This window comes from Catharus ustulatus, chromosome 15 (assembly GCF_009819885.2).
Source record: "Catharus ustulatus isolate bCatUst1 chromosome 15, bCatUst1.pri.v2, whole genome shotgun sequence".
Lineage (NCBI taxonomy): Eukaryota > Metazoa > Chordata > Aves > Passeriformes > Turdidae > Catharus > Catharus ustulatus.
In genome coordinates, this window is record NC_046235.1 from 18124336 (window position 1) to 18149005 (window position 24670).

The 24670-nt window shown below is 47.3% G+C and overlaps 2 protein-coding genes across 4 annotated transcripts in view; one reads left to right on the forward strand and one right to left on the reverse strand.

Moving 5' to 3' along the window:
* Positions 1-4765: 4765 nt before the first annotated feature.
* On the forward strand, positions 4766-24108 carry TTC1 (tetratricopeptide repeat domain 1). Of its 2 annotated transcripts, none has more exons than XM_033072827.2 (8): positions 4766-4842; positions 5592-5912; positions 13823-13883; positions 14977-15089; positions 15268-15304; positions 17279-17427; positions 19176-19230; positions 23536-24108. In XM_033072827.2, the coding sequence occupies exons 2-8, from the start codon at positions 5601-5603 to the stop codon at positions 23667-23669; spliced, it is 861 nt and encodes a 286-aa protein (XP_032928718.1). In that variant the 5' UTR covers positions 4766-4842; positions 5592-5600; the 3' UTR covers positions 23670-24108. The 2 variants fall into 2 exon arrangements, with proteins under 2 accessions (XP_032928718.1, XP_032928719.1); XM_033072828.2 differs by lacking the exon at positions 4766-4842 and adding an exon at positions 5038-5062.
* Positions 13892-24670, reverse strand: part of PWWP2A (PWWP domain containing 2A) — a 40259-nt gene continuing 29480 nt past the window's right edge. The window contains exons 5-7 of one of the 2 annotated variants that reach the window (XR_004419476.2): positions 23436-23579; positions 18424-18645; positions 13892-14697 (exon numbers count right to left, since the gene is read on the reverse strand). The gene's annotated coding sequence lies outside the window, so the exon portion shown is untranslated. Of the gene's footprint in view, positions 14698-18423; positions 18646-23357; positions 23580-24670 lie in introns of those variants that run through there. The other variant, XR_004419477.2, reaches the window with a different exon arrangement.

Consider the following 24670-nt stretch of genomic DNA (forward strand, 5'->3'; position numbering starts at 1 on the left):
GGATGGATGATGGATGGATGGATGATGGATGGATGGATGGATGGATGGATGGATGGATGATGGATGGATGGATGGATGATGGATGGATGGATGGATGGATGATGGATGGGTGGATGGATGGGTGGATGGATGATGGATGGATGGATGGATGATGGATGGGTGGATGGATGGGTGGATGGATGATGGATGGATGATGGATGGGTGGATGGATGATGGATGGATGGATGGATGATGGATGGATGATAGATGAATGATGGATGGATGATGGATGATGGATGATGGATGATGGATGATGGATGATGGATGATGGATGGATGGATGATGGATGGATGATGGATGATGGATGGATGATGGATGGATGGATGATGGATGGATGGATGATGGATGATGGATGATGGATGGATGATGGATGGATGGATGGATGATGGATGGATGATGGATGATGGATGATGGATGGATGATGGATGGATGGATGGATGGATGGATGGATGATGGATGGATGATGGATGGATGATGGATGATGGAGCAATGAGGAATGCACTGAAGTTGTTCCTCTCCAGGTTGTTGCTGGCTCTGCCCATAATTCCGGATTGTTCCGTACATCGCTGTACACTCGCACTTTAGAGATGGCAAACAATGATTAAAGTCATTTCTCAACAATTGAAACACTGGCTCCTGTTACTGTAGGGCTGGAATTCAGACAAGATCCCTCATCAGGATTCTCACTACAAAATAAAACTGCAAAATAAAACAATCCTGGCCACTGCATTTGCCATTGTGGCCCCTGGATGCCGTTTCTTCCCTCATCACCAACACACGTAATTCCTCCATCAGGAAGTAGTTAAAGGAGTTCCTTCACCAGCATCTCTTTGAAACTTTGAAAATGCCAGCAGTGGTGAGAGCTCAGAATCTCCATTTCAGCTCTGCAGTGAGTGTCCTGCACACATCCAGGCCACCAGAGAATCTGATTTCCAAAAGCACCACTCCTATATCACTCCAAATACCTCCCAAAACAGCAGTGACCACTGGAGAGCCAAACCCCAGCCCTGCTTCCCTGAGCCCTCTTTGGAGTGCTCTGCATGTTTGGAGGCTTTTCCTTTGCCTCTTGGATAAGGAGTCAAACAACACCAGCTTCACCTCCAGTCACAGCCTCAACACAGGCAGAGGCTATAAAAATTCCATAGAATGGGAACAAACACACTTGGATCTGAAGGAGGGACTACAGAGATTAGAGAGGAGAAAGTCTGATATGCCACCTTAAATTATAAAACTTTTGCAAGGCCACCTGACTTGTCCACATGAGATCTATTCCAAATATCTTCATTTTTCCCACTGGACTCTTTTACAACCTCCACCAGGCAAAGCCAGCCCAAAGAGGGGTTGTACAAACCACCCTCTTCCTTTTGCTAGTCCTCCATTTGATGCAATGTTTTCCTTTAAAGGAAAAACTATTTGGGCCAGGGCACAATCATAAAGCCTTGTGGGACAAGCCCATTTTTTAGTGCAGCCAGAATGAATTTGCCAAGCAGAACATGCAGTGGCAGTGGCACTGGTGGGGTCTTTTTTGTGCTCAGTCACAGACTTCCTGATGAACCCACTCTGTGGGCAAACAGATTGTCCTCTCCAAATGAATTGCTGCCATTTAGCACCGAAGCTGTTCACAAAACACTGAATTTCTCCAGGTGTGTGGAGCTCCATCCCTGAGGAGGGGCTGCTCCAGAGCCCTGAGTGGAGAGGCACAGCTGGAATGGCTCAGGGAGCTTTGTCACAGCCCAGCTGTACAGAAATTAAACCCAGTAGGCTTCAGTGCACTCAGCTGTCACAAAAAGTGCTGCTTATTTGTGAGAAGAGTTATGGGGAAATCAATCCAGCTGAATGAGGCTGGAGAGCATCCTGCATCCTTTGCTCTTTGGAAATGCAGCTTCCCATTATCTTTACAAATGTGATGGGGAGAGGAGAGGACATTGGGATTACAAAGTACAGTTCCAGGCTGCAAAATGTCAAAATAGAAACTTTCCATTCAGCATCTGAGCTCAGTGCTCTCAGCTTGTGTGCTTGACTTTCACCTCAGACAAGTGAGCAGAAAATTGCCCTTCACAGGAAATAATCCCAGCAGTTATGGGATGGAATGATGGCTGTGCTCACAGGAAATAATCCCACTATTTATGGGATGGAATTATGAGTGTGCTCACAGGAAATAATCCCAGCAGTTATGGGATGGAATGATGGCTGTGCTCACAGGAGATAATCCCAGCAGTTATGGGATGGAATGATGGGTGAGCTCACAGGAGATAATCCCAGCAGTTATGGGATGGAATGGTGGGTGTGCTCACAGAAAATAATCCCAGCAGTTATGGGATGGAATGATGGGTAAACTCACAGAAAATTATCCCAGCAGTTATGGGATGGAATGGTGGGTGTGCTCACAGAAAATAATCCCAGCAGTTATGGGATGGAATGATGGGTAAACTCACAGAAAATAATCCCAGTAGTTATGGGATGGAATGATGGGTAAGCTCACAGAAAATAATCCCAGCAGTTACAGGATGGAATTATAAATGTGCTCACACCCAGTGTTCCTTATCCCACACACAAACCAGCTCATCCCCATGGGAATACACTGAATTCTGCTGGAATTGCCTGCACAAGAGTTGCTCCCCTTCCTCCCAGCTCCTCTCTGGTCACACATTCTGGAGGGCAGGACATGGAGCACGGGGCTGGTGCCTCACACAAACACCTGGGGAGGTCACAGAGAAACACTGCAGAACATGGAACACATCACACTGGCTTTATGTCAATGAACCCAAAAATGTTTCCACCCACTGAGATTTTTTGGGGACTGAAAGGTTGCAATTCCATCATTAGATTTAAGGATCCCAGGAAAACCTGTTTGTCTGTTTGGGCTGGAGCTGAACCAAGGGGATAAACCAAGTGTCCCTGGGGAGAAAAGCAGGGTTATGATGTCAGTTTATGTCAGGATGACAGGGACAGGAACCCCTGCACCCCTCTGCTCTCCTGCCTGGGTGAAAGCAGAAAATTACATTACATTTTTACTCAGTTGTAATCCATGGCCTGGCTTTTTCCCAGAATAGCCAAAATTCCACTTCCACATAAGTGGAAGGAGGCAGGGAAAGGAAATCTGGGAATTTCTGATGACAAAATACAAATTTCTTATGACAAAATACAAAGTGACAAAATACATGAAGACCATGCTCCCTGTCTAACAATTCCCATAATCTTCATAGCACTCCAGCCAAAACATAGAGAAAAAGAGAATGGAAATTCAAAATTAATAAGAATCAGTCACCGTTTCTCTAATAAGTCAGTCTAAAACGCAGATGTAGTAGAACTTTAATTTACAGCAGTGATTAAAAAGCCTTTAATTGCCTATTTCACAATTTCCTTTCAAAATGTACTTTGGGAAGCACAATCATTTGATTCCACTGAGACTTGTGTGCAAACGTTTCATTCTGGTGAAGAAGCTGAACTTTCTTTGACCTCCAGAAAACAGTAATTATTTTTCCTTTGCTTGTTGAGCTTTAGTTTCTTCACTGTGAAGATCAAAACGCTGTCCCGAGAAGTAAATTTGACATATGGCCTGGAGCCTGAGGTGTTGTGCAACACTTGTCCCTCTCCTGAGAGTCCAATCCTGCTCTGCTGGAACACGGGGCAGCTCCAGCCCCGATTTCACTAAAACCAGTTTCACACAAAAAGACCGGGACCTGCCTTGGAAAATCCAACATCGCCACCTATGGGATTTCTGTGGTGGGGAGTCACAAATCCTCCAAGCCGCTGCAGTCCCTGGGTTTTACATAAATCAGCCTTTTATGTCCCTTAGGGCAGCGGGAGAACTGGGATATCCTGCCTTCAATAATTGGAATAAACAGTGAGAAGGTGTTTTCCAGATTTCAGATTGTCCCCTGCCTTGTGGGCATCGTGTTGAATCTGTAAGCAGCAGTGTTTAGGAATTTCTAAAGAACAGCTCAAGTGTAAAACCTCCCAAGTCTCTGGCTTTGAATCCAAGGGTGCTGTTCCATCCTCTGCATAATTCAAACTTCCTTTTGGGCTCGGATTGGAAATACCTTAACACCTTTAATGTTGTAGGAAAGCAGAACGGGCTGTGAGGCTGGACAAGAGGAGGATCATCCCAAAGTCCCAGGGAAAACCCACATATTTCTGAGCTGTGTAAACATGAAATGCTCATCGGGGAGAAGCAAGTCCCGGGAATCTCATGGGGTTTGCCGCAGCCAAGAGCTGCTTCTGCACCTGGATCGGGGCAAATTCCTGGGGTCAGCCCGGGCTGGGGATGCACAGATGGAGAGTGGTGGTGGGGAGAGCTGGGCATGGAAAAATGAACCCCAGGGCCTGGGCTGATCCCAGAGTGGGCAGCAGGAACTGGGACTGTGCCCCTCAGGTGAGAGACACGGAACAGAGGGACCTGGGGCAGCACAGCAAGGCCCTGGAGCTGCTGGAGCCAGGCCGGGATGGGCAGGAGATGGAGCAGCTCTGCTGGAGAGAAGCTTTGGGGTCACCTCAGTGTGGCTTTGCAGGGCCTGAAGGATCCAACATGGACAGAAATGATTTACACCACTGAGAGAAAGTGACCACGGGCAGGACGAGGCATCTGCCCTCACCTGTCCTCCCCTCGTCTCGCCTGTTCTCACCTGCTTCCCTCCGCCCTCCCTCACCTGCCCCCACGTGCACTCCCTGATGTCACAGGACAGAACTACAGTTCCCAGCATGCCCCACGCGCGCCCCTCGCCCATTGGCTGGCGGTACCGGAAGCGGTGCCCGTGCAGGGGGCGTGGCGGAAGCCGGAAGCCGGAAGTGCGGCTGGTGCAGGTGAGTGCGGGCTCGGGGGGTGCGGGCCGGGCCCGGCGGGACAGGGGGCGATGGCCCCGCTCTGCACCATCCCCTCAGCTGCGGGCCCTGCGAGCCGGGCACGGCGGCTCGGGGATCGCGGGAGGGCTGCAGGGTCCGCGCCGGGCGAGCTGTGCCGGGGGCGGTGTTTGGGGTCGGTCCCTCCGGGCTGTGCCGGGCGGGTCCCGGGGATCTGAGCTCGGTAATTCCCGTTCTCACGGGCGCACTGGCCCGGCCCCGTGTCCCTGCACCGGGCGTGGAATGAGGGGAAGCTGCCCCAGCCCCGAGAGATGCGAGTTTCCCTTAGGGATGTCAGGAGTACTTTGGAGCACTTTAAAGATTTGTGAACGTGGATGCGCGGAATGAAATACTGGATACATTTAGATGTGTGTAAATATGCAAGGGGAAGGCAGAGCAGGGCAGCACTGCCCCGGGACCCAGCAGTGGCACCAGAGGAACGGGCAGGGGTTGAGCCCAGCGATTCCCCTGCACAGGAGGCAGAGCTGCCCTGGGCAGTGCCCAGCCCTGAGCAGAGGGGCTGGAGTCTCTCCCTGGGGTGTTCGGAGCTGTCTGGACACAGCCCTGGGCCCTGTGTTTGGGAATGCAGGAGGTGGCACCTCCTGAGGTCACTTCCAGCCTCACCCACCCTGAGATGCTGGGATTTGTTTGCTGGCAAGTGTTTGAAATGATGATTACTGAGTGTCACTCTCCTTTCCACATCCCCCTCCCAGGAGCCCAGCATGGAAGAATTTAAAGATGCAAGTGCACCTGAGGAGCTGCTGAATCACCTGAAGCTGTCAGATGAGAAGTCTGCAGAGCCTGGCCCCAGAGATGCCCAGCACCCCCAGAGCTGTGGCAGTGGCAGTGCCCCATGCCAGGATCCCACAGAGGAATGTTTCCATGACTGTCAGGACTCCTTTGAGGCCAAAGGAGCTGTGCTGGATGATGAAGGGAATGTTCAGGATGACGGGAGTAGCTCAAAGAAGCAGACAGAACTAGATGAAGAGTACTTGCTAGAACTAGAGAAAGATATGCCAGAGGAGGAGAAGCAGGTAATGCAAAGCACCAGTGGTGGGTGTGGAATGATCTGTGTGCCCTCAGTGTTTGCAGTGGGCTGGGGCTGACACAAAGGCACCTCTAGAACCCTCGTGTGGCTGGTTTTACTGTGTTAAATCCCTTCTTTTAGGTAACAAATGTTTGTGGCTTTCCTTGCTGCTCTTAATCCTGACATTCCAGGGCAGATTTTGTGTGCCTTGAGCAGTGAGGTGGCTGTGACTTAGAGATTACAGGCAGCAGAACTCTCCCTGTTCCCTTCTGTTTGCTGTCTGTGCATGCATTGGTTTCCCCTGAGTGCCTGCAAGGTGCTTCTCCAAAACTCAGCAGATTTCAGGATCTCTTTCCTGAAAGGTTGGTTTAGGGAATCCAGAGAGTTAGGATTCAATCTGAATAGATCCCTGTGGATTGTTTGGGTTTTAATCAAACAAAAACAGATTAAGTGTGTAGGAGAGTTTGCTTTCAGTGCTTTCACATTGGGCATTGTGTCACACCTTGCAGCAGGGAAGAGAAAAATGCAGTTTTTCATCTGTAGAACGGATCTTTGTGTTAATACAGAAGCTCCTTGAGGTGGAAAAGCAATAGTGGGGAAGGACAACATGGGAGAGAGTCTGCTTGAAGTAGGAGTGAGACTGAAAGTAATCCTGGACTGGTGGGAGTCCCTTTGGCTCTCTGTCTCACTTTGGGCTCTGCATGGGCAGAAGATGCTGCCAGCTGTAATTTAATAATGCAGAGTAGAGGGGTGGGAATGCCAGGAGCTGCTCTGGTGCATCCTTTGGAGGATTTTACTCCAAGCACTTACCCAGAGCCAGGGAAATCTCTGGCACAGCCCCTCTGGTTCCCTGTGCTGCTGTTTAACTGTCCTGCTGTTAAACCTTTGTCCTATATTTAATTAATATTTCCTTTATTGCAGAGCCCTGAGCATCCTGGGGGCCTCCCCTGGACTCCCTCTGGGAACTCAGTGTTTTGTTGCTGTTGTAGGAGGGAGTTTGTTTGATTTGGGGGTTTTGCCATTTGGCATTCTCCAATTGCATCTCCCAGGTGTTGAGCAGAGGGCAGAAATCACCTTCCTTGACCTCCTCACACACAAAAATCATTTCATTGCCCTTGGGTTTTTTCCAGTCTGAGTGAACAGTCCCTTTTTTCTCCTTGTGTTTATTCCTGTGCAATAAGGAGCACTGTCATCATGAGTCACACTGGGGCTGCAGCACCAGCCTGGGACTTGAGAGCCTCAGAGAAAAACTGCTACAAACTGAGGGGAAATTGTTCCAGAACTCTAAAAAGAGCAGCAGGGCTGGCAATTGGCTGTGTTAAATTTCGTGCTGTTCTTGGTTTGGGTGTATTTTTAGATAATCATCTCATTTTGCACATGGATCTTTGCCTGCTGTCAAATGACCAAAATAATTGGGAAAGTTGAATCTTGGCACTCAGCTTTGTGGAACTCCACTGAAAGGGGCTATGGGAGTGCAGAACAACAACTGCTTCAAACTGGGAAGGTTTCCTCAGAGGAAGGCTGGAGGCAGCTGCAGCTCTCATCTTCCTGCAGGTTTATTCCCAGGGGTGTTGAGCAATTCTGCCCTTCAGAGTGGTTTGTGATTTCAGCTACCCAAACTGAGGGGTTCTGTCTCTCACCAGCACCACAAGAACTGATCAGCAGCTTTTTATGTTCCATGGAGAGATTTCTGAATGTTGCAGGTTTTCAAGTGTAGGTTTGGGGTTTTTTTCTCATACAAGCAGAGCTGCAGAACTCTGAATGCAGAGCAGAATGAGGAGCTCAGACACTTGTTCCAACCATCTCCCCCTGGCCAGGTCACTCCTCAATTGCTGCTCCAGCTCTCCTCTTTATACTTGCTACTGATGGCCATTAATTTATTTTTTAAAATGAAACATTCTGTATATTCTGATTGGAAAAGATTCTGTTAAATGCTGCAGCTTTTAAGAAAAAGTCTTGCAGTCCCAATCTGAAAACAATGCTGTACATTCATTACTCAGAGCTTTTTAAACCTTCCAATGTGTCAAAAGGGTTTGTTTTGTTTTGGTTTTTTTCTTTGAGAAGGGCAACGTGATTTTTAAATGTATTTTTATTGCAGCTGCAGGAAATGAGACAGAAATACTCAGAAGTGTTTTTTGGCTGCTGGGGTGGGGAGCAGCCTCTCAGCAGTCCTTGCTGGGTTGTTGTGAGCCTGTGCTGGCACACCTCAGGGTGAGTGATTCACAGGGAAATCAAGCTGTGCTTTCAGATCCAGGGCAGCTCAAAGCAGACATCACACAGCAGCCTGGGGAGATGGATTTGATTTGTCTAAATAACAAAACTCCCCAGGAACTGGTGCTGCAGCACCAACCATAAACTGTGGGCTCAGGGCACGAGGAGAGCTGGATGTGAGCCCTGCTCCAGTCAAATTTGTGGAGCTTCACCTTCCCAGGTTGGGTTTTTGTAAGCAGAGCCCATTGTTGTGTTCAGCTCTGTGCTGTGATTTCTCCAGTAATGGGCTGGAGGAAAAGGCTCTCATTTATTCTGGAGATGCAAAGGCAGATTCTGCTCCTGGCTCTGGGCATTTCTGTGCAGGCTGCAGCAGCTCAGAGTGGAAACTCTCACCTGTGCAGAGGCTGCTGCAGAGCTCAGAGTGATTGTGTGTTTTCTCTAATTACATTTCAAGAGCCCCATACAGTGAGATTTCTAATGTTAAACAGCAGGAATTCTTCCAGGGAGACAGCAGGGATGCCCTAAGAAATCTTCTCTGCACAGAGAAGCAAAATGAGAACTTGCAGGGATATTAAGACACAAACCTGTGAGAATTGTTCTTAAAACTGAGCCTGGCTCCTTGGCTGGGCTTTCACTCTGAGCTTTGGAGGGACTGAAATTCACCTTTACAGGGTCTGGGTGTTGTTCCACAAGGCTGCTGCTGCTGCCTCAGCAGAGGCACTGAGCAGCAAATTGCTTTTGATGCATTCCAAGCAGATTTTTCTGGCTGGCTGTCAGTGGCAGTGATGGCTTTGACGTGGGGCTGCTCTGCAGAATGAATCCAAGGACACCCAGCAGCTGTTGCAGGGTCATTGTTCAGTCCTGCTGAGGGACAGCCTTTAATGAGGAGCTGATCCAGGGCAGGACTCCCAGTCCCTCAGCTCCTCCATCGTGTCCTGTTCTGTAGCAGGGACCTCAGCACCTGGCCTGGGAAGCTCTGGTTTTGAAACCCTGTGTTGTGTAGCCAATACTCCAATAAATACCTATCAATTCCAATAAATACCCAGTATTCCTCCTGAGCAGTTCATTCTCTGGCCTGTCCATGTGCCCTCCAGCTGGCTGGAATCACAATTCCTGTCCTGGCTGCAGGAGTTGTGTCAGCAAGGCACGAGGAGATTCTTGAGGAGTGTCCTGTGAGCAGCTCTGTACAAATGTGGTAGAACTGAAATAGGATTTTTGAGTGATACCTGAGATTCTTGCTGGGCTAAACAGTAAAATTTCCTTTTTAACCCCCCTGTTCTCTGCAGGCTCTAGGATATGTTAGAGAACATTTCCTTAGTGAAGACATTTCCTTTAAGCTGCACCTTCCTCACCCTTCCTTTCTTCCCCGTGCCTTTGGGTTGATCCCATTGTTTTCCATAAAGGGAAGCTTCTGTGTAGAATAAAACATCCTGTTCCATTTTCTGAGTTAAAGCCTGGAGAAGAACATTTGAGCAGTAAATCTGTATCTGCTGGAGTCATTAATTGAAGAGCTGGTGAGAAGAATTTGAATAAAAGCTGGAATTATAATCTCCCTGCGTGATTTATAATTCTTTGAGTTTTAAACAAACAAAACTCTGTTGCTGAGTGGCAGTTTAATAGGAAGGGGGAAAAAAATCTCCCTTCATGTCCCTTTGAGTGCTGCTGTCTGGTTTGAGTCTTGTGTTCAGTTGTGCATTTCTGTGGCAGAGGCTGCTCCTGTCACATGGAGGCCTGATGTGCTGCTGCATTTCTGGGCAGCTCCCTGTCCCTGTTCCTCAGGAGCAGGCAGGGTGGTGGCACTGCTGTCCCTCAGGAGTAGGCAGGGTGGTGGCACTGCTGTCCCTCAGGAACTGGCACACTTAGGCTGGGCTTCACTGGCCAGGCAGAGCTGTCACCTCCTTCCCTGTCTGCCAGTGCTGCTTCCAGGTTGGTGGGATTTGGTGATTTGGTAGGAGAAAGAGTGGAGTTTTTTTTCCATGGGATCCCAGGGAGCAGGGACAGGCCAGGTCTATCCCTGCCCTTGCCCTGGAACCTCCCAAGTGCAGCTTTGGGTGTTTTCAAGATTTAAAAAAGAGGATTTTGGGGTGACTCCAACCTTAAACTGAAATCCAAACCCTTGGATTGAGGATAGAGCAGTAGCTTCCCAAAACTGCAGGGGGAAGCAGACAGCTGCTAATGAGTGAGAAGTGGCACTGGGAGGTGAGAAATCCATTCCTGAGCTGGTTAAAATTCCTGTTTCCCCTCTGGCTGCAGGAGTTTGGATTTCCCTGGTTTTGGTGACCTTCCCAAGGGCCTGTGAGGGGCAGGGTCACTGTGGATGTCTCCAGAACTGGAGCCAGGAGCAGCTCCCAGCAGAAGGAAATCAAGGGCTCAGTCCAAGGCCAGGCAGTGCCAGAGGAAAGGCTGAGGCAGGGTCACAAAGTGAGGCTGTTGTTCCCTCAGCTCCCACTGGCTGCTCCAGGATTTCACTGCCAGCCCTTCCATTGCATTGCTCCCTTCCCAAGGGAGCAGGGAATGTTTAGGTTGCTGTTTTCTCTAACAGCACACTAATGCTTTATATTATAAAAATTACATTTAATATCCAAATAAGATTTATTTCTAATTCTATAGTTATAAATAAATTCTATCAAATTCTATTTTATATCATGCTTTTCTTGTTAACCCTGAGGTGCAGGAGCTGTCTGTGATTTAGGTTTGTTCTTTATTGTCATGAGGCCAGGCTGTCCCTTGTCATGACTTGAGATCATCTCCAGCAGCCCTGGCTTTGCCAGGCAGGTTTGGGTTAAATTCTGATTTTTTTCTGAGGATGGGATTGGAATTCAGTAACCAGATCCTGTAAGAATCAGCACCAGTTACTTAAAAAAAATATTTAAAAAATACTTAAACCACATCACAATCAGTGCTTGCCATGGAATTTGTCATCTTTGCATTATTAAAATTCACAAAAAAACCCCAAACATTTCAGATTTTGCTGCCATTGAAGAGCAGCAAGCCCTGAGCTGGGGAGCTGTGCTGTGTGTGACAGCCCCAGGGCAGGATGGCTCCTCCTGGGCACAGTATCCCAGGATCCAGGCTGACCTAATTCCCTGGGAGGGAGGGAGGAAAGGAACTCCCTGGCTGTTCTGGACCAAATCTGTGCAAATCCCTTCAGGTGTCACTTGGGATTTTTCCCTGGGGTCCCTGAGAGCTGCTGGGAATTCTCCATCCTCAAGGCAGAGCTGTCTCTTGTCAGTGCTCTGGATTTTCCCTGGGTTTGAGCAGCTTCTCCCAGCCCCCCTGGAGCAGGCCAGCTGAAATGGAAATTCTGAGAGTTGCCTTTCCCCTGTTGTGTGAAAGGAATGTCTGGATGGAGGGATAAATAATGGATTTATTTCACAGCCAGCCTGCTTTGCAGGGCAGTGCCTTTAGCATGAGAGGGGCTCATCCATTTTTCATGCTTTTACATTTGGTGGAAAAGTCAGAGGAATTGGCTTTTAGATGTTGCTTCTTGGCCAGTCATACCTGAAATACAAACCCATTGATGTAGGAGGTACCCTGCAGACTGCACCTTTTAAAAAATACTTTGGACACTCAGTGTGGAAGTGAGACCAGGGATGTGCTGAAAATGTTGGTCAGGCTCTCACAGCAGTGCAAGTTCTGAAGCAGTGCTGCTTTGCAGGGAGCTGAATAAATTACAAAATCATACACAGAGCTCTTCAAAGTGCTGCTTTGTTGCTTTGTTGTTTTTCCTTTTACTCTTTTTTTTAATATAAAGCTTATTCTTCTGAAGCTGTCTTGCTGCAAACCATTTTTATATTAGCATTTAATGCATGACATAATATTTTTTTAATGATTTGGATTAAATGAAACAAAATATTGATAATGCAGGTGAAACTTTTCATCCAGCATCCCTTGATTCCAGGGCTCTGCCTCAGCACTGGTGTGAGCATGCTGTAGTTGTGTTCATGACAGAAATCCTTTCATTCTTGTGGGGCTGTAACTGAACCCTGTGCAGCACAGAGTGCTCGTGGCACTGAAAGGCCACTTTAAATAGGTCATGAGCAATGAAGTCAGTGGGGTTTGTGTTTCAGGCAGCCCTGCCCTCACTGAGGGCTGTGTGTGGAGATCTCCCCTGCAGGATCCTCCTCTCAGGCCTGCCCTGTGCTGAGATGGGGCTGCTTTGTTCAGGGCCACAAAATGCTGGGATCATTTTCACCCTTTTTTCACCTTTCAGAATATTTAAAAATTCCTTTTTGTGGGGTCCAGGCAGGAATTTCTGTCTGCTCCCTTGAAAATTGAGGTGCAGCAGTTCCACAGTCCCTGTGCTGAACAGCAGAGTTCTGCATTTCACAGAGGATTTGGGATTTCTGAAGGGTGGAATTTCTGTGTTCATGTGAGAAAGCACCAAGTGTGTCCCTTGGGGTGTTGTGGGAGGACTTGGGGGGTTTGTCAGCCCTGCCTGAGCAAAGACACTTCCTGAATAATTGGGCATGGTTTGTCTGCCCTGTGTTCTGTGGGGTTTCTTTGAAATGTGAGCAGTAAGGGTCTGGGAGAAGCTGTTGGATAGGCAGCAGGAACATTGGTAGGGCTGGGCATGTATCAGAGGGGTCAGATGAGATTTTGCTGTGGAATTTTGTGTCCTGGCTCAGTGTCCTCCCCCTGAGGCTGAGCTGTTCCCGAGGTGGTGCCAGTGGTCAGGTGAATCAATTCCCAAAGCCAATAAAGGCAGGAGGAAGAGCCTGGGATTTGGAGCTGTTTGTCAGCTCCTTGGCAGAGCTGGGAGCTGCTGCAGTGCTCCACACTCTGTACTATATTTAGCTGTTTCCAAGGAGATGTTCTGTGTGATATTGATAATTGCATTAATCCTTGATTCACACAATCTGCAGGAAAGGAAACTGCTCCTTTTCCTACTGTTGGCTTTTTAATTGCTCAGTGATCTGTCATTTCCAGACACCTCCACTGAAGTCCTTTGTGTGCTGGGAGAACAATCAGTGCTCCAGGATGGTTTCTGGAGCACAGAATGACTCCTGAGCTCGGGGATGTTGCTGCCTTGCCCTGCTTTGTTTCAGGGCTGTCTGCACTGCCAGGTTGAAGGGATGGCTCGGTGACATCCTGAGTTTTGTGTGTCACAGGCTGAGAGCCTGAGCCTGGCCTCCCCTTGTGCCAAGATGTTCATGGTTGAACACACAGCTCTGCTCACATGTTCAGTTCTCACTGGACAAAGAACCTGCTCCTGGGGGTTCACTTACTTCTCCTAAGAAATCTTTCAGGGTTGAAATCTTTCTCAGCCTGGACCTTTTCCTTGTGCATCTCTGAAAATAACTGGAATTGCTGAGGTGGAATTATTTCAAGCAAAACTTTGGAGACTTTACATTTCAAATATATTCTGCACAGTTGACCTGCAGTGAGTGAATTAAATGGAGTTGGAAAGGAGAAGCAAACAGGCAGCTAAAAGCTCCTGTGTTGGTTTAAAGCATGGAATTCTCCATGGATGCTCTCCCTGCTTCCTGGTGGCTGTGAAGTGGAGCTTTTTAATTGCCTTGCTGTTCCACTCCAGTGTTTCATGGATATCTAAAGGATTTCATGTCACAGGGTCTACAAGCAGATCTTGGCAGAGTTAAAACTCTTCAGGTTATGTTTTGTTCTTCCACACTTTATTTGGAAGTGCAGCTGACCTAGTTGTTCATTTCAGTGAAATGCTCTGAGACATTGTCTTCTCTTTTGTAGAAAAGAAGAAAGGAGAGCACGGGGCTGAAGGAGAAAGGAAATGAGCACTTCAAGAAAGGAGGTGGGTTAATCATCTCTGAGCACCCTGGGCATGTTAGAGAATCTCACATCAGTGCTGAGCCACCGTGGTGCTGCAGAAAACCCTGGGGGAGATCTCACACTGTCCTTGTTGGGTTTTATCACCTCTTCCATTTTTCATCCAGCTCTAGAGAAGAGACAGAGATACCAGACCTCCTTTAGAGTTTAAATCCCAAAGATTTGGATACTAAAGCAGGGTTTCCATGAAAGCTGAGTGTTTACATACAAACCCATGGATTTTGGACTGCCCTCCAAGAGCCAGGGTTTCCTTTTACTGATCAAAAAAAGCTTCCCTGGGGCTCAGAGTTGGACTGATGGTTGTGCTCAGAATTGATGAAAGAATTGAAGCTCTGTAGCTGTCTTGTACCTTTACACATTGATTTTAATGAACAAACAGAAGGGGGGGAGTAGTTTGTGTCAAACCTTTGATTTAATCTGCTGGTGGGTGCAGGATTCCCAGAGAAAGCAGGAAATGCAGGTTCCTGCTTCCCTCAGTCAGCAGGACACAGGCAAGGAATCTGTGCCCTGAGGAGCCTCCTTGTGTCCCAAGGGAACAATCCTGGAATGATCTGCAGCTCTGGAAGGATCAGAGAGGGCAGGAGAGACCTGCTGGGCCCAGGAGAGCCCCAGGGCTGGAGTGTGGCTGGAGTTTCACCCCTGGCCTCTCCTTGGTAACCCCTCTGATGGTTAAGACAAGTGAAGATGATGTGGCCACGGAAGCTCCCTGCAGCTGTGTCAGTGCTCAGTGCAGTGACAGCTTCCAGCACTTCTTCACTTCATCCAAAGGGATTCCACCCCTGCTCAAAGAGGAAACAATTTCAGGGATGGGAATTGCATCCACATCCTGCTGCACTGGTTGCATTCATCTCAGGAGTGTAGTCCTGCTTTTATAGGCAGAATTAAGTCAATTTTAAAATAATTGATTGTATTTATGTGATTAGTGGTGTTCTTTGAGAGCAGCTGATTCTGGTATCATACCAGCTGATACTGAGAATTGTTTCCAAAGGAATCTCAGCCATAGAGTTCAGTGGTTGGAAATAAATGGTTTGGTTTGGTTTTTTCCTGTTGCTCTGCAGACTATGGAGAGGCAGAAGAGTCCTACACCAAGGCTCTGCAGATCTGCCCAGCCTGCTTCCAGAAGGACAGGGCTGTTCTGTTCTCAAACAGAGCTGCAGCCAAAATGAAACAGGTGAGTGTTGCTTTTATTCTGTGGCACAAATGCAGTTATGAAATGATCAGAGTCCCCCAGGACCATGCAGCCCAAGCTGTGCCCCCATCCCCACCCTGCCCAGAGCCCTGAGTGCCACCAGGGCTGGGGACATGAACAAATATGACTTCAGTCTAACTAAAACTGGTTTGTGTTCTAGGACAAGACAGAGGCTGCCCTGAGTGACTGCACCAAAGGTACTTTTTTCTCTCTGTGCTGCTCTTGTGGCAGATTTTTATACATAAATTGTGTCAATCAGTGCCTTCACTGCAGAGCTGTAATTTTGAGCATGAGTCTTTAAAGAATGGAACAGAAAACACCTGATTTGTATTACTTATTTTGTAAAATGTCTGTCAAACCTTTCCTGTCTGCAGTAATTTGCTTTCTGTTCTCTTGTACCATAAGGCTGCAGTCTGTGCTTGTTTTTAATAGGAAAGCCTTTCCTGTGGAAACTGTTTCCCACACCTGTGATTTCAACCCCACTTCCAGCTGCCATCCTCCCCAAATCCTGGTTTAATCCCAGACTCCAACCAACTCTGAGCCTTTACAGAGTTAAAAGCACGCTCAAGTCCCTTTCCTGCACAGCTTTTGCTTTGTCACCAGGGCTTATGTTCCCCTGTTCCTGCCCTGCAGAGTTCTCTCTCTGCACCTTCTGGTGGAATCAGTTCAGCTGTGCTTTGCTTTATTGCTTCCACCCACTCACCCACCCTCGAGTGTTTGTTAAACTCCCTGTGACAGCTGGGGAAAAAAATCCAAATTACCAATCAGAGAACTAATCCAGTGGCTGTGTGCCAGCAGTGCCTGCTCAGAAATGGGAGCTGTGCTTGCTCCAAGGGCTCCTGCAGGTACCAGATCCCCCCTGGCCTCTCTCTCTGGGGTTTGCCTGATCTGGAGCTGCTGCTTTCTGAAAAACACCTTGAATTTTGCAGTGGCTCACAGGGAATCAATGTGCTTTGAGCAGGGAGATTTCAGCTGCCAGGGCCTGCCACTCCCCAGGGACTGAGCACAGCAGAGCAATTCAGGCACCTGCAGCTGCTGGCTGTGCCACTGCCTTTGTCCAACAGAGGAAATCAACGGCAATATTTACCTGGATAATCTGAGATTTAATTGTCCCCAGAACCATTTTAATGGTTTTAATGGGCTGGGGATTGTAAAATGGACAGACCTCTTTCTGTGATGAAAAATCCCTCATAGTCCCTATTTCTGAGGTGAAATCTTTCACATTTCCTCTTTCTGTGATGAAAAATCCTTCATATTCCCTGTTTCTGAGGTGAAATCTTTGACATTCCCTGTTTCTGAGGTGAAATCTTTCATATTCCCTGCTTCTGAGGTGAAATTTTTCATATTCCAAGTTTCTGTGATGAAATTTTTCCTTGTTTCTGTGATGAAATCTTTCCCAGTTTCTGAGGTGAAATCTTTCACATTCCCTGTTTCTGAGGTGAAATTTTTCATATTCCCAGTTTCTGTGATGAAATTTTTCCTTGTTTCTGTGATGAAATCTTTCCCATTCCCAGTTTCTGAGGTGAAAAATGGCTGAAGGAATTCTTGAGGAATTACCATGTGGAGGTTATGCTGGGTTTAACATTCAGTCTGAGCTGCCAAGGGGGTGAGGGGAGGAAAAGCTGAGCTTCTCTCAGGATACTCCTGTGCAGCTCACAGAGCTGAAATCACTGTTTGTGCATTCCCAGCACAGCCTGCACTGTTTAATATTAAATTCAGAGGAGCTCCAGAAATTCTCCTGGAGTTTGTCTCCACTTGAACCGAGATAAGCGTGGCAAGGCTGATTTTCCCTGCTGTGTGTCTGGAGGGATATTTAACTTTAGCTGCAATCTAATAATAGCCACTTGCCAAACACACAAAACCTGCAATATCTTGCAGGTCCTGAACGTTTCTGTGGCATCACTTAGGATCCCTGCATGGATAGGATTGCACATTTTAAAGCTTTGTGATCATAAATCACTTCCATCTGTGAGAGATTGTGGACATTAAATGAAATATGAGCATGAGACTGTCCCAAGCAGCTGTTTCTGAATTCTGACTTAGCTTTAAGTTGGGCCTCTGCTGATCCTGACTTACATTCTGAGGACACCTTACAAATGTAATACACACTTCAGAATTCATTTCAGGGGTGGAGAAATGTTTCAGTCCTGAGCTTTGCTTTTGTTTTCCAGCTGTGGAATTAGACCCTCACTATATCAGAGCTTTGCTGAGGAGAGCAGAACTCTATGAAAAAACAGAAAAATTAGATGAAGCTCTGGAAGATTATAAGGCAGTCCTAGAAAAAGACCCATCAGTTCATCAAGCCAGAGAAGCTTGCATGGTAAGCTTAAGCCTTGCAGTGAACTTTGGCCTGACTTATTTATCATTATTTTAGTTCAGCTTCACACCAGTGAACCTGCAATGGATTCTGCCTCAGAAGGGAAAAAACCTCATGAGCATCACCTGAAAATCTGTCTCCAAACCTTGAATATGTTGTTACAAAAATCTTTTTGAAAGGCTTAATTGTTTTAAGTCTCCATTTGGGAAAATAAATCATTAGCAGTGATTGTGCCCCCCTTTTCCCCACACTGTGGTGTTGTAAGTGACAGATTAGGAACAGCTTTTATGGCATATTAGGCAAGAAACCTTGCCTGGAATGATTTCCTGGGGGACTGGATCAGTTGCACTGATGGCAGAAAATATTCTGCTTAACTGTGTGAGTGCTGCTGGTGGTGAGGGGTGATCCCATCAGGCAGCTGAGCTCCCATAAAGGACCTGCTGCCTCTGGAGCTGGGCTGGGAGCAGCTCCCCAGGGAATGGGCACAGCCCAAAGCTGCCAGGGGGGTTGGATCTGCTCCCAGGGATGCTCTGGGGTCTGTGCAGGGCCAGGAGCTGCACTGCATCCTCCTGGTGGTGATTTCCCACTCAGGATAATCCAGGATTCTGAGTCAGCCCTTCAGGGGTGGCTGGTTCTGTCCAGTTCAGAGTGATCAGTGTTTATTGCTGATTTCTGGGCCTGGGCAGTGCAGAGGGTGGGGGTTCCACCCCTGCTGCTCCCTGACCTCCCTTGGGCAGGCACAGCCTTTGGCTGCAGAGCCCTTTGGAGAAAATGCCCTCAAATGACCCTGCCCTGGCATTTGCTCTGTTCTGCCTTGAGCTGGTCCTTGTCAGATTTGAGGGGAGAAGCCAATTATTGAGACTGAAGCTTAAAACTCCCTTCTTGAAAACCTGGTAAGGAAATCCTGACAGCTATAATTCTACACTTTTCAAATATTCATCATAAATCTCTAAATTTCACAATAAACCCCCCCAAGTTTCAGCTGTTGACTCCACATACCTGGTTACATCTCTGACCTGGAGGAGGCTGAGAAGCTTTGCTCTGTTTAAGGTGAAAGTGTCTCTGCTTTGCAGGAATATCACAGGATCCTTCCCCCCTCACTGGCAATGAAAATGATGCCTCAAGAAAATCTGCAAATTGGCTTCATTCACAGTTAGAGCAAATCTTCCTCCTCCCTGCCCACAGGAATGATCTCACACTGCTCCAGGGAATGTCATGACCCTGTTAAATGACAGATTAAAATACAAAATGCACAATAGTTCTTTGATTCCTGATTTGGTTTGTATTTCAGGAGTGCAGAGCTGGGCTTCTGATCTCAATCCTCAGTTATTTTTGACTTTTTCAGTGCCAGACTAAACAGTTTGGAATTATCATGGTTTGTGGTCAGATCATCCCATTGCTGCTTTCCCAGAAAGTTTCATTATATGGAGGCAATATTAGCTTTGGGTTTTCACAGGTGTGTAACTGTGAAATTCAGGAATTCAGCTTCCACACAGGTTTTGAAGGATTTTAGGGCAGATGAAGTGATTTCCCAGCAGCAGCTGTACTTTGGGATGAGTATCACAGACTCCAGATAAAAATGGGTGTCCATGAGGACCTTGCTGGAGTGGGAAATGCTGAGTCCCTGGGTTAGCAATGTCCTGGAGCAGGAACTGCACCTCAGGATTTGTGTCTCTGTCACTGCTCATGTCCAAAATGGAGCATTACTCAAAGCAGGGATCTCATTCCAGTTTTTCTCTCTCTCTCCACAGAGATTACCACAGCAAATTGAGGAGAGGAATGAAAAATTAAAGAAAGAAATGTTGGGTGAGTAGTATGTGCTTCCATAAAAACCTTCATGATCTACTAGAAAAAAATGCATGAATAGAATCTCTTGTATAAAATTTAAAGGAGGTAAATCTGAAAGGAAATATTTGTTCAGTGTTAAAACTCCTGATTTCTTTGTAGTTCTCAGTTGCTTGGTTTCACCTACAGCAAATTGAAGACAAGGAATTCTCCCATGCAGAAAAAGCCATGAGTTCCATTTAGAAAAAGAAAATTAAAAACCTTCTAAAACAATTTTATATTGATATATGTAAGACCCAACCCAACTGCAAATAAACCCTCAGAACAAACATTCCCCTGAAAGGGCTAAACCAGGGCTCTCACTAAACCTGCACCTAAAGGAACTCTCCCAGCTGGAATAACTGGGGATGTTTGATCTGGGGGCTGAAGAAATAAATGTGATTCTTTCTGTAGCACCTCCAGCCCAGAGAGCTCCAAGTGTTCATGTTTGCTTTGATTTATTCAGCATTTCATTGCTGTTTGGTTGGAGGCTGAACTGGACCTAGCCAGGGTTAGCACCAGGAGTGGAATTCCAATTCCTAGGGCAGTGCTTGGCAGTTCTGCAGAAAATCAGGTTAAACAAACTCAGCCTGTCTTTCACACTGATTCCTGATAAATTTGGGAAGAAGAGACTCTCAGGTTATGCTGATGTTTTCCTGTAATTTCTTTTCTGCAGCCTCTGATCTGCTGTGGCTTTGTTCTGCTCTGACCTAGCAGTGTCAGGGAGGCTTTGCAGAGCTTTACAGGATCAGAGTCTGCTTCCCCCATTGTGCTGAGAGCAAGCCCCAAATAAAGCAGGTTAAGGGTGATGGGGCTATAAATAAATGACAAATGCAGAAAATCTCCAGAAGGATCAGGCCCATGGGTAGGACATGGGATGGGTTTCAGCACAAAGTAATATGAAAATAATTCTGATCTTTGCTGAACTCTGAAGGGCCTCACTAATCACAAGGGATTTGACTGGAATAGTAAATCCAACCCCAGTTCTGCACTGTTGGTTTTTTCCTGGATGTCAGACTAGGTGGGATCTCTTTTAACAGTGGTAATACTTTCAAAGTGGCTGTTGAGATTTCAAAACTGAACTGGGCTTTTGGGAACCACTTCAGACTTTCTGTTGGGATTCTGGAGCAAGAAATGCCTTCTCAGTGATGTCACACAGGGAGTTCAGACAGCTGGAGGGGCAGCCTGAGAGCAGGGTGGGACAGCACAGGACCTGTGCTATCCCCAGCTTCATGTGGGACAGGATTGTCACAGCTCAGGTTAAATCACAGGGGGTCGAGCTCAGCTCTGCCTGAGCTCTCTGCTGCCACACAAACTGAGGGGTTTCCATAAAACATTCTCTTGAAATGAGGTCAGGAATGTGGGCAGCTCCTCCTGAGAGTGCCAGGATTCCCTGTGTGCTGTTGAGGGAGGCAGTGGTGATGCCATGGAGGAAGGAAACACTTCCCAAGGTTTGCAAACTGCTGCAGCTCTGTCTGGGGTCAGGGGAAAGCCCTGGAGGGGGCTTAGATGGGAGTTCTGGAAGGAGTGGGAGAAGAGAAATGTGGTTGTTCAGAGATTCCTTTGTAATGTTCTCTTGTACAGTGAATTTACTTGAAGCTCTTCCCACCTTCCCACCCTTTCTGATGGCATTTCCCAGTGCCAGCATGGAGCTGGCTGGTGGCACTGGCCTGGAGCTGGGGGACAGGGCTTAGGCAGAGCCAGGGGGACATTTCTGCCTTCCCACGGGGCAGCTCAGGTGCCTGGCTTGGATTCCAGACCTGAGACATCCTGATAGTTCCAGGAGCACTGACACCGAGCTGAAATTAGGAACAATGTCCCAGTTTGTGCTCTGCCTCCCTGGGACATGGAGCTGCTCCTCAGGCAGGGAATTGGCCTGTCCTGGTTTTGCTGAGCTTTTATTCTTTCTACTCAAACAAGCCCTGGGTTGCCCAACCACCTCCCAGTGCCGTGGAGCTGGAGCTGTGTACAAACAAACCCAGATAAATGGAGTGCATCCTCCTCCTTCCCAAGTGTGCTTCCTGTTTCCCAGGGCTGCAGCTCATTTCTGTCACAGGCTGAGCCCCTTGTGCAGTGTGGTGTGTAAATAACCCAGAGCACATTCCTGGCTGGATTTGCCTTGTGGCCCATGTGACTGCTGAGGTTGATGTCACCAGAAAAATCCTGTTGTGTGGCCAAGCTGAGCCCACTGGTGCTGTGTGTCCCTTTCCCAAGGCTGGCATTTATATTTCAGTTATTTCCATGTTTTGATCAGCTCTGCTGCCACTGAAGTTTGCTCAGGATGAAGTGACCCCTGGGTTCTCATCAAAGAGAGCTGGGCTTGGAGCAGCCTTGGGAAGGAGCTTTCAAATCCCAGTGACTTTTCCCTCTGTGCTTCCATGAGCATTCCCTGCCTCTGTGAGAGGATGTGAACATTTTCTGGGGAGTTTTGTATTTCTCTCCTTAAAGCCAATGATTTCCAGTCTTGTTTAGAGACTTTTATAATCACTGTGATATCTGGGACCACTCCTTTGGGGAGAGGGTGTGAGGAGAGGGGAGCTTTGGAATGGTTTCAGCAGTTTGGGGCCCAGAGCATCTCACCTGGGCCTTCCTGCCAAAAAGAGATTTTTCCACCTACTTGAGATCAGCAAAGGTATTTATTAGGCTCTGTGCCTAAAGAATCATGGGGTTTCTTTGGGTTTTTTTCTATTGACAGTTGTGTTGTGTTTGCACCTGAACCCCAACCCTGCACAAGGTGATTTTAAGTTAAACCAGAACCAAATTACAGCTACAGTTCAGTCCTCATTTACCATTTAGGGAAGGGAGAAGGAATTGCCCTTGCTCTTTTAATTGCTTAAAAATGTTGGTAATACAAGAAGTTACACAAAGAGGAGACCTCATCAGGAAATTTGTCTTTTCTCCAAAAGAATTCTTTACACAAGCAAGATGGAGCTTTTCAACTTCCAAACCCCACATTAACACCAGCAACTAAGCCAGAATTATTGCCAGAGAGACTGAATAGCAATTAATTTTGGCTGTTACATCTTAATGTAAATTGTGAGTAATCTTTTCCTGCATCTGCCTCTTTCAATAGGGTGTTGAATTGCAGTTTAGGTGAGTAATGAATCACAGACTTCTGAGCCCTAAATTGATTTTTTACAGTTCTGTTTTCTTGTTAACCTCCATAATATTTGCTTTGGTGAAGAACCTGAACGTGCTGGAGTTGCAGGTGGAAAATAAACGGGGTGTGTTAGAAAGAAAAAAGAGCAAAATGTGTGAGAAAAAGGGCAGAGGGAGGAGAGGGTGACCCTGCTTGGGGACAGGGAATGTTGGAGGCTGGGCAGCCTCTGCAGCTGAGCCCCAGCTCCACGTGGTGCCTTTTCCTTCCTCCCAGCACAGGCTCTGAGGGAGCTTTTCTTTAGGAGGGGGTTGCAGTTCACTCCAGCCCTTAATTTAGGGCTGAAAGGAGCTGTGGGAGGAGGAGACAGAGCTTCCCCACAATGCTGGCTCTGTGTGTGCCAGGACAGCAGCAGCAGCTCCGGGCTGCAGTGCCCGGAAAAGCCGAGGCTTTCTTCTGCCTCATTAACAATTAATTCAGTGTGGCTGCCCCAGAGGCTGCAGGGGAGGGGGAGAGCAGGAAGGTGAGCTGGGATGTGCTGCTGGAATTGTCATAAAGCCCCAAATCTGTGCTGGGCTGGGCAGCAGGGGGTGTTCATGGAAAAACCATCCAGCTCCCTGCAACTGGAAAAGGCTTTCCCAGTTCCTGCCAGGCAGACAGGGCAGGTGGGAGCTCTGGGGAAGGTGGGGGTGCAGCCTGGGGAGGCAAACCTTGAGAAGGCTTCAGCTTGTCCAAACTTCTGCTTTTCCTTTGGGAAATCTACAGTTCTGCATTGGAAGCAGGAGGGAAAGAATGGTTTTCTTTGAAAACTGGCCCTGTCCTTCCTTTGTGGTTGTTTCAGCCAGCAGTGGAGGTGTTACCTCTGCTTCCTGTTTCACTTCATCTATTCTGTGATTTCTATACAGGATTTTGTTAAAAGATGTGCTTTAGTTGTGTGACAAGATCCATTTCCCAGAGTCAGCAATCAGTGTGATCCTTATACTGACAGGACTTTATTAACTCTCATACTCTGTGCATATTTAACAGTGATTTTTAATTCCTGCTAAGAGCCTAAGTATGAACAAAATGCAGAGATTTCCTCAGCATTTACCTGTGGTGGATAAATCAGCAGGGCTGGCTGCAGCTGGGTGTCATTCCATGGAGTTTTCCCTCTGCTCAGCTCTCAGTGTTCCCTTGGAATGTCATTGCAGGCAAACTGAAGGATCTGGGCAATCTGGTGCTGCGGCCCTTTGGCCTGTCAACAGAGAACTTCCAGATCAAACAGGATTCATCAACTGGCTCCTACTCCATCAATTTTGTTCAAAACCCCAACAACAACAGATAACATGGATTCAGTGTGGCTCTGCTCATCCCATGCCAGGATCCAGCCAACCAACACCCTCCACTCCCAGGGGAAGAGGAGACTCAGCAAACTCATTTCCCAGCTTGTGAAATTATTTGCAATGTGGATGTAAAGCAACTCATTCAACTTCTCATAGTGCTAACTGTGTCCACTGTGTGATTTATTCTTTTTTTTTAATATATTTTTTCCCTTCCCTTGTGGTGTTTGGCTTTTCCAAGAGGCAGTTCCTTGGTTTGGCCCACTCAGTGCTGGCAGCAGCAGTTCAGGGAATTGCAGAGGCTGGAACAGGGGCTGGTGGTGTCCTGGGAATGGGGAAATGTAGCACCAGCACTGCCCCTCCTCAGCTGGGTGGGTCTGGCAGCCCTGGACACAGCTCTGCCCTGGAATCATGGATCTTGTAATAAAGGCTTGGTACTTCTGCTCTTTGGGTTGTGAGCTCCTTGCCTGGGTGGGTTTGTGGTTAAAGGTCCCACCAATAACCCCTTGCAGGACATTCATGGATTTTTTGGCCCTGCTTGCAGCAGTCATTTAACTTCCTGCCACCCTTCCAGCAGTTTATTTACTGGGTATTAATTTTTCTGAAGGTAACAGTGACATTTTGTGCCTTCCTCTCTACCTGCACACCCTGTAAAGTTAACTTCAAATTAATTGTGCTTGTCTGAGATCCATTCATGTTGCAGGGATCCACAGGAGTTGATTACAGAAGGTCTCCACAGCAACTGGACCTTGAGGACTTGGAATTGTTTCTAGAATGAGATGATCTCTGAGATCCCTTCTAGCCCAAACCAGGCCTTTATATAAATATAAATATATGGATATATATATTTATATGTTCTGTTGTGCTGGTTCATTCAGGTTTTGGAGAGGTGCCTTTTGTAATTCCTGCTGTCCTGGGTTTTATCAGTGCTGAAGTGTTTAATTGGAGGCACAGTCTGCAGTGGTCTCCATGCAGATTTCAGTACATGATTTAATTAAATAATTAG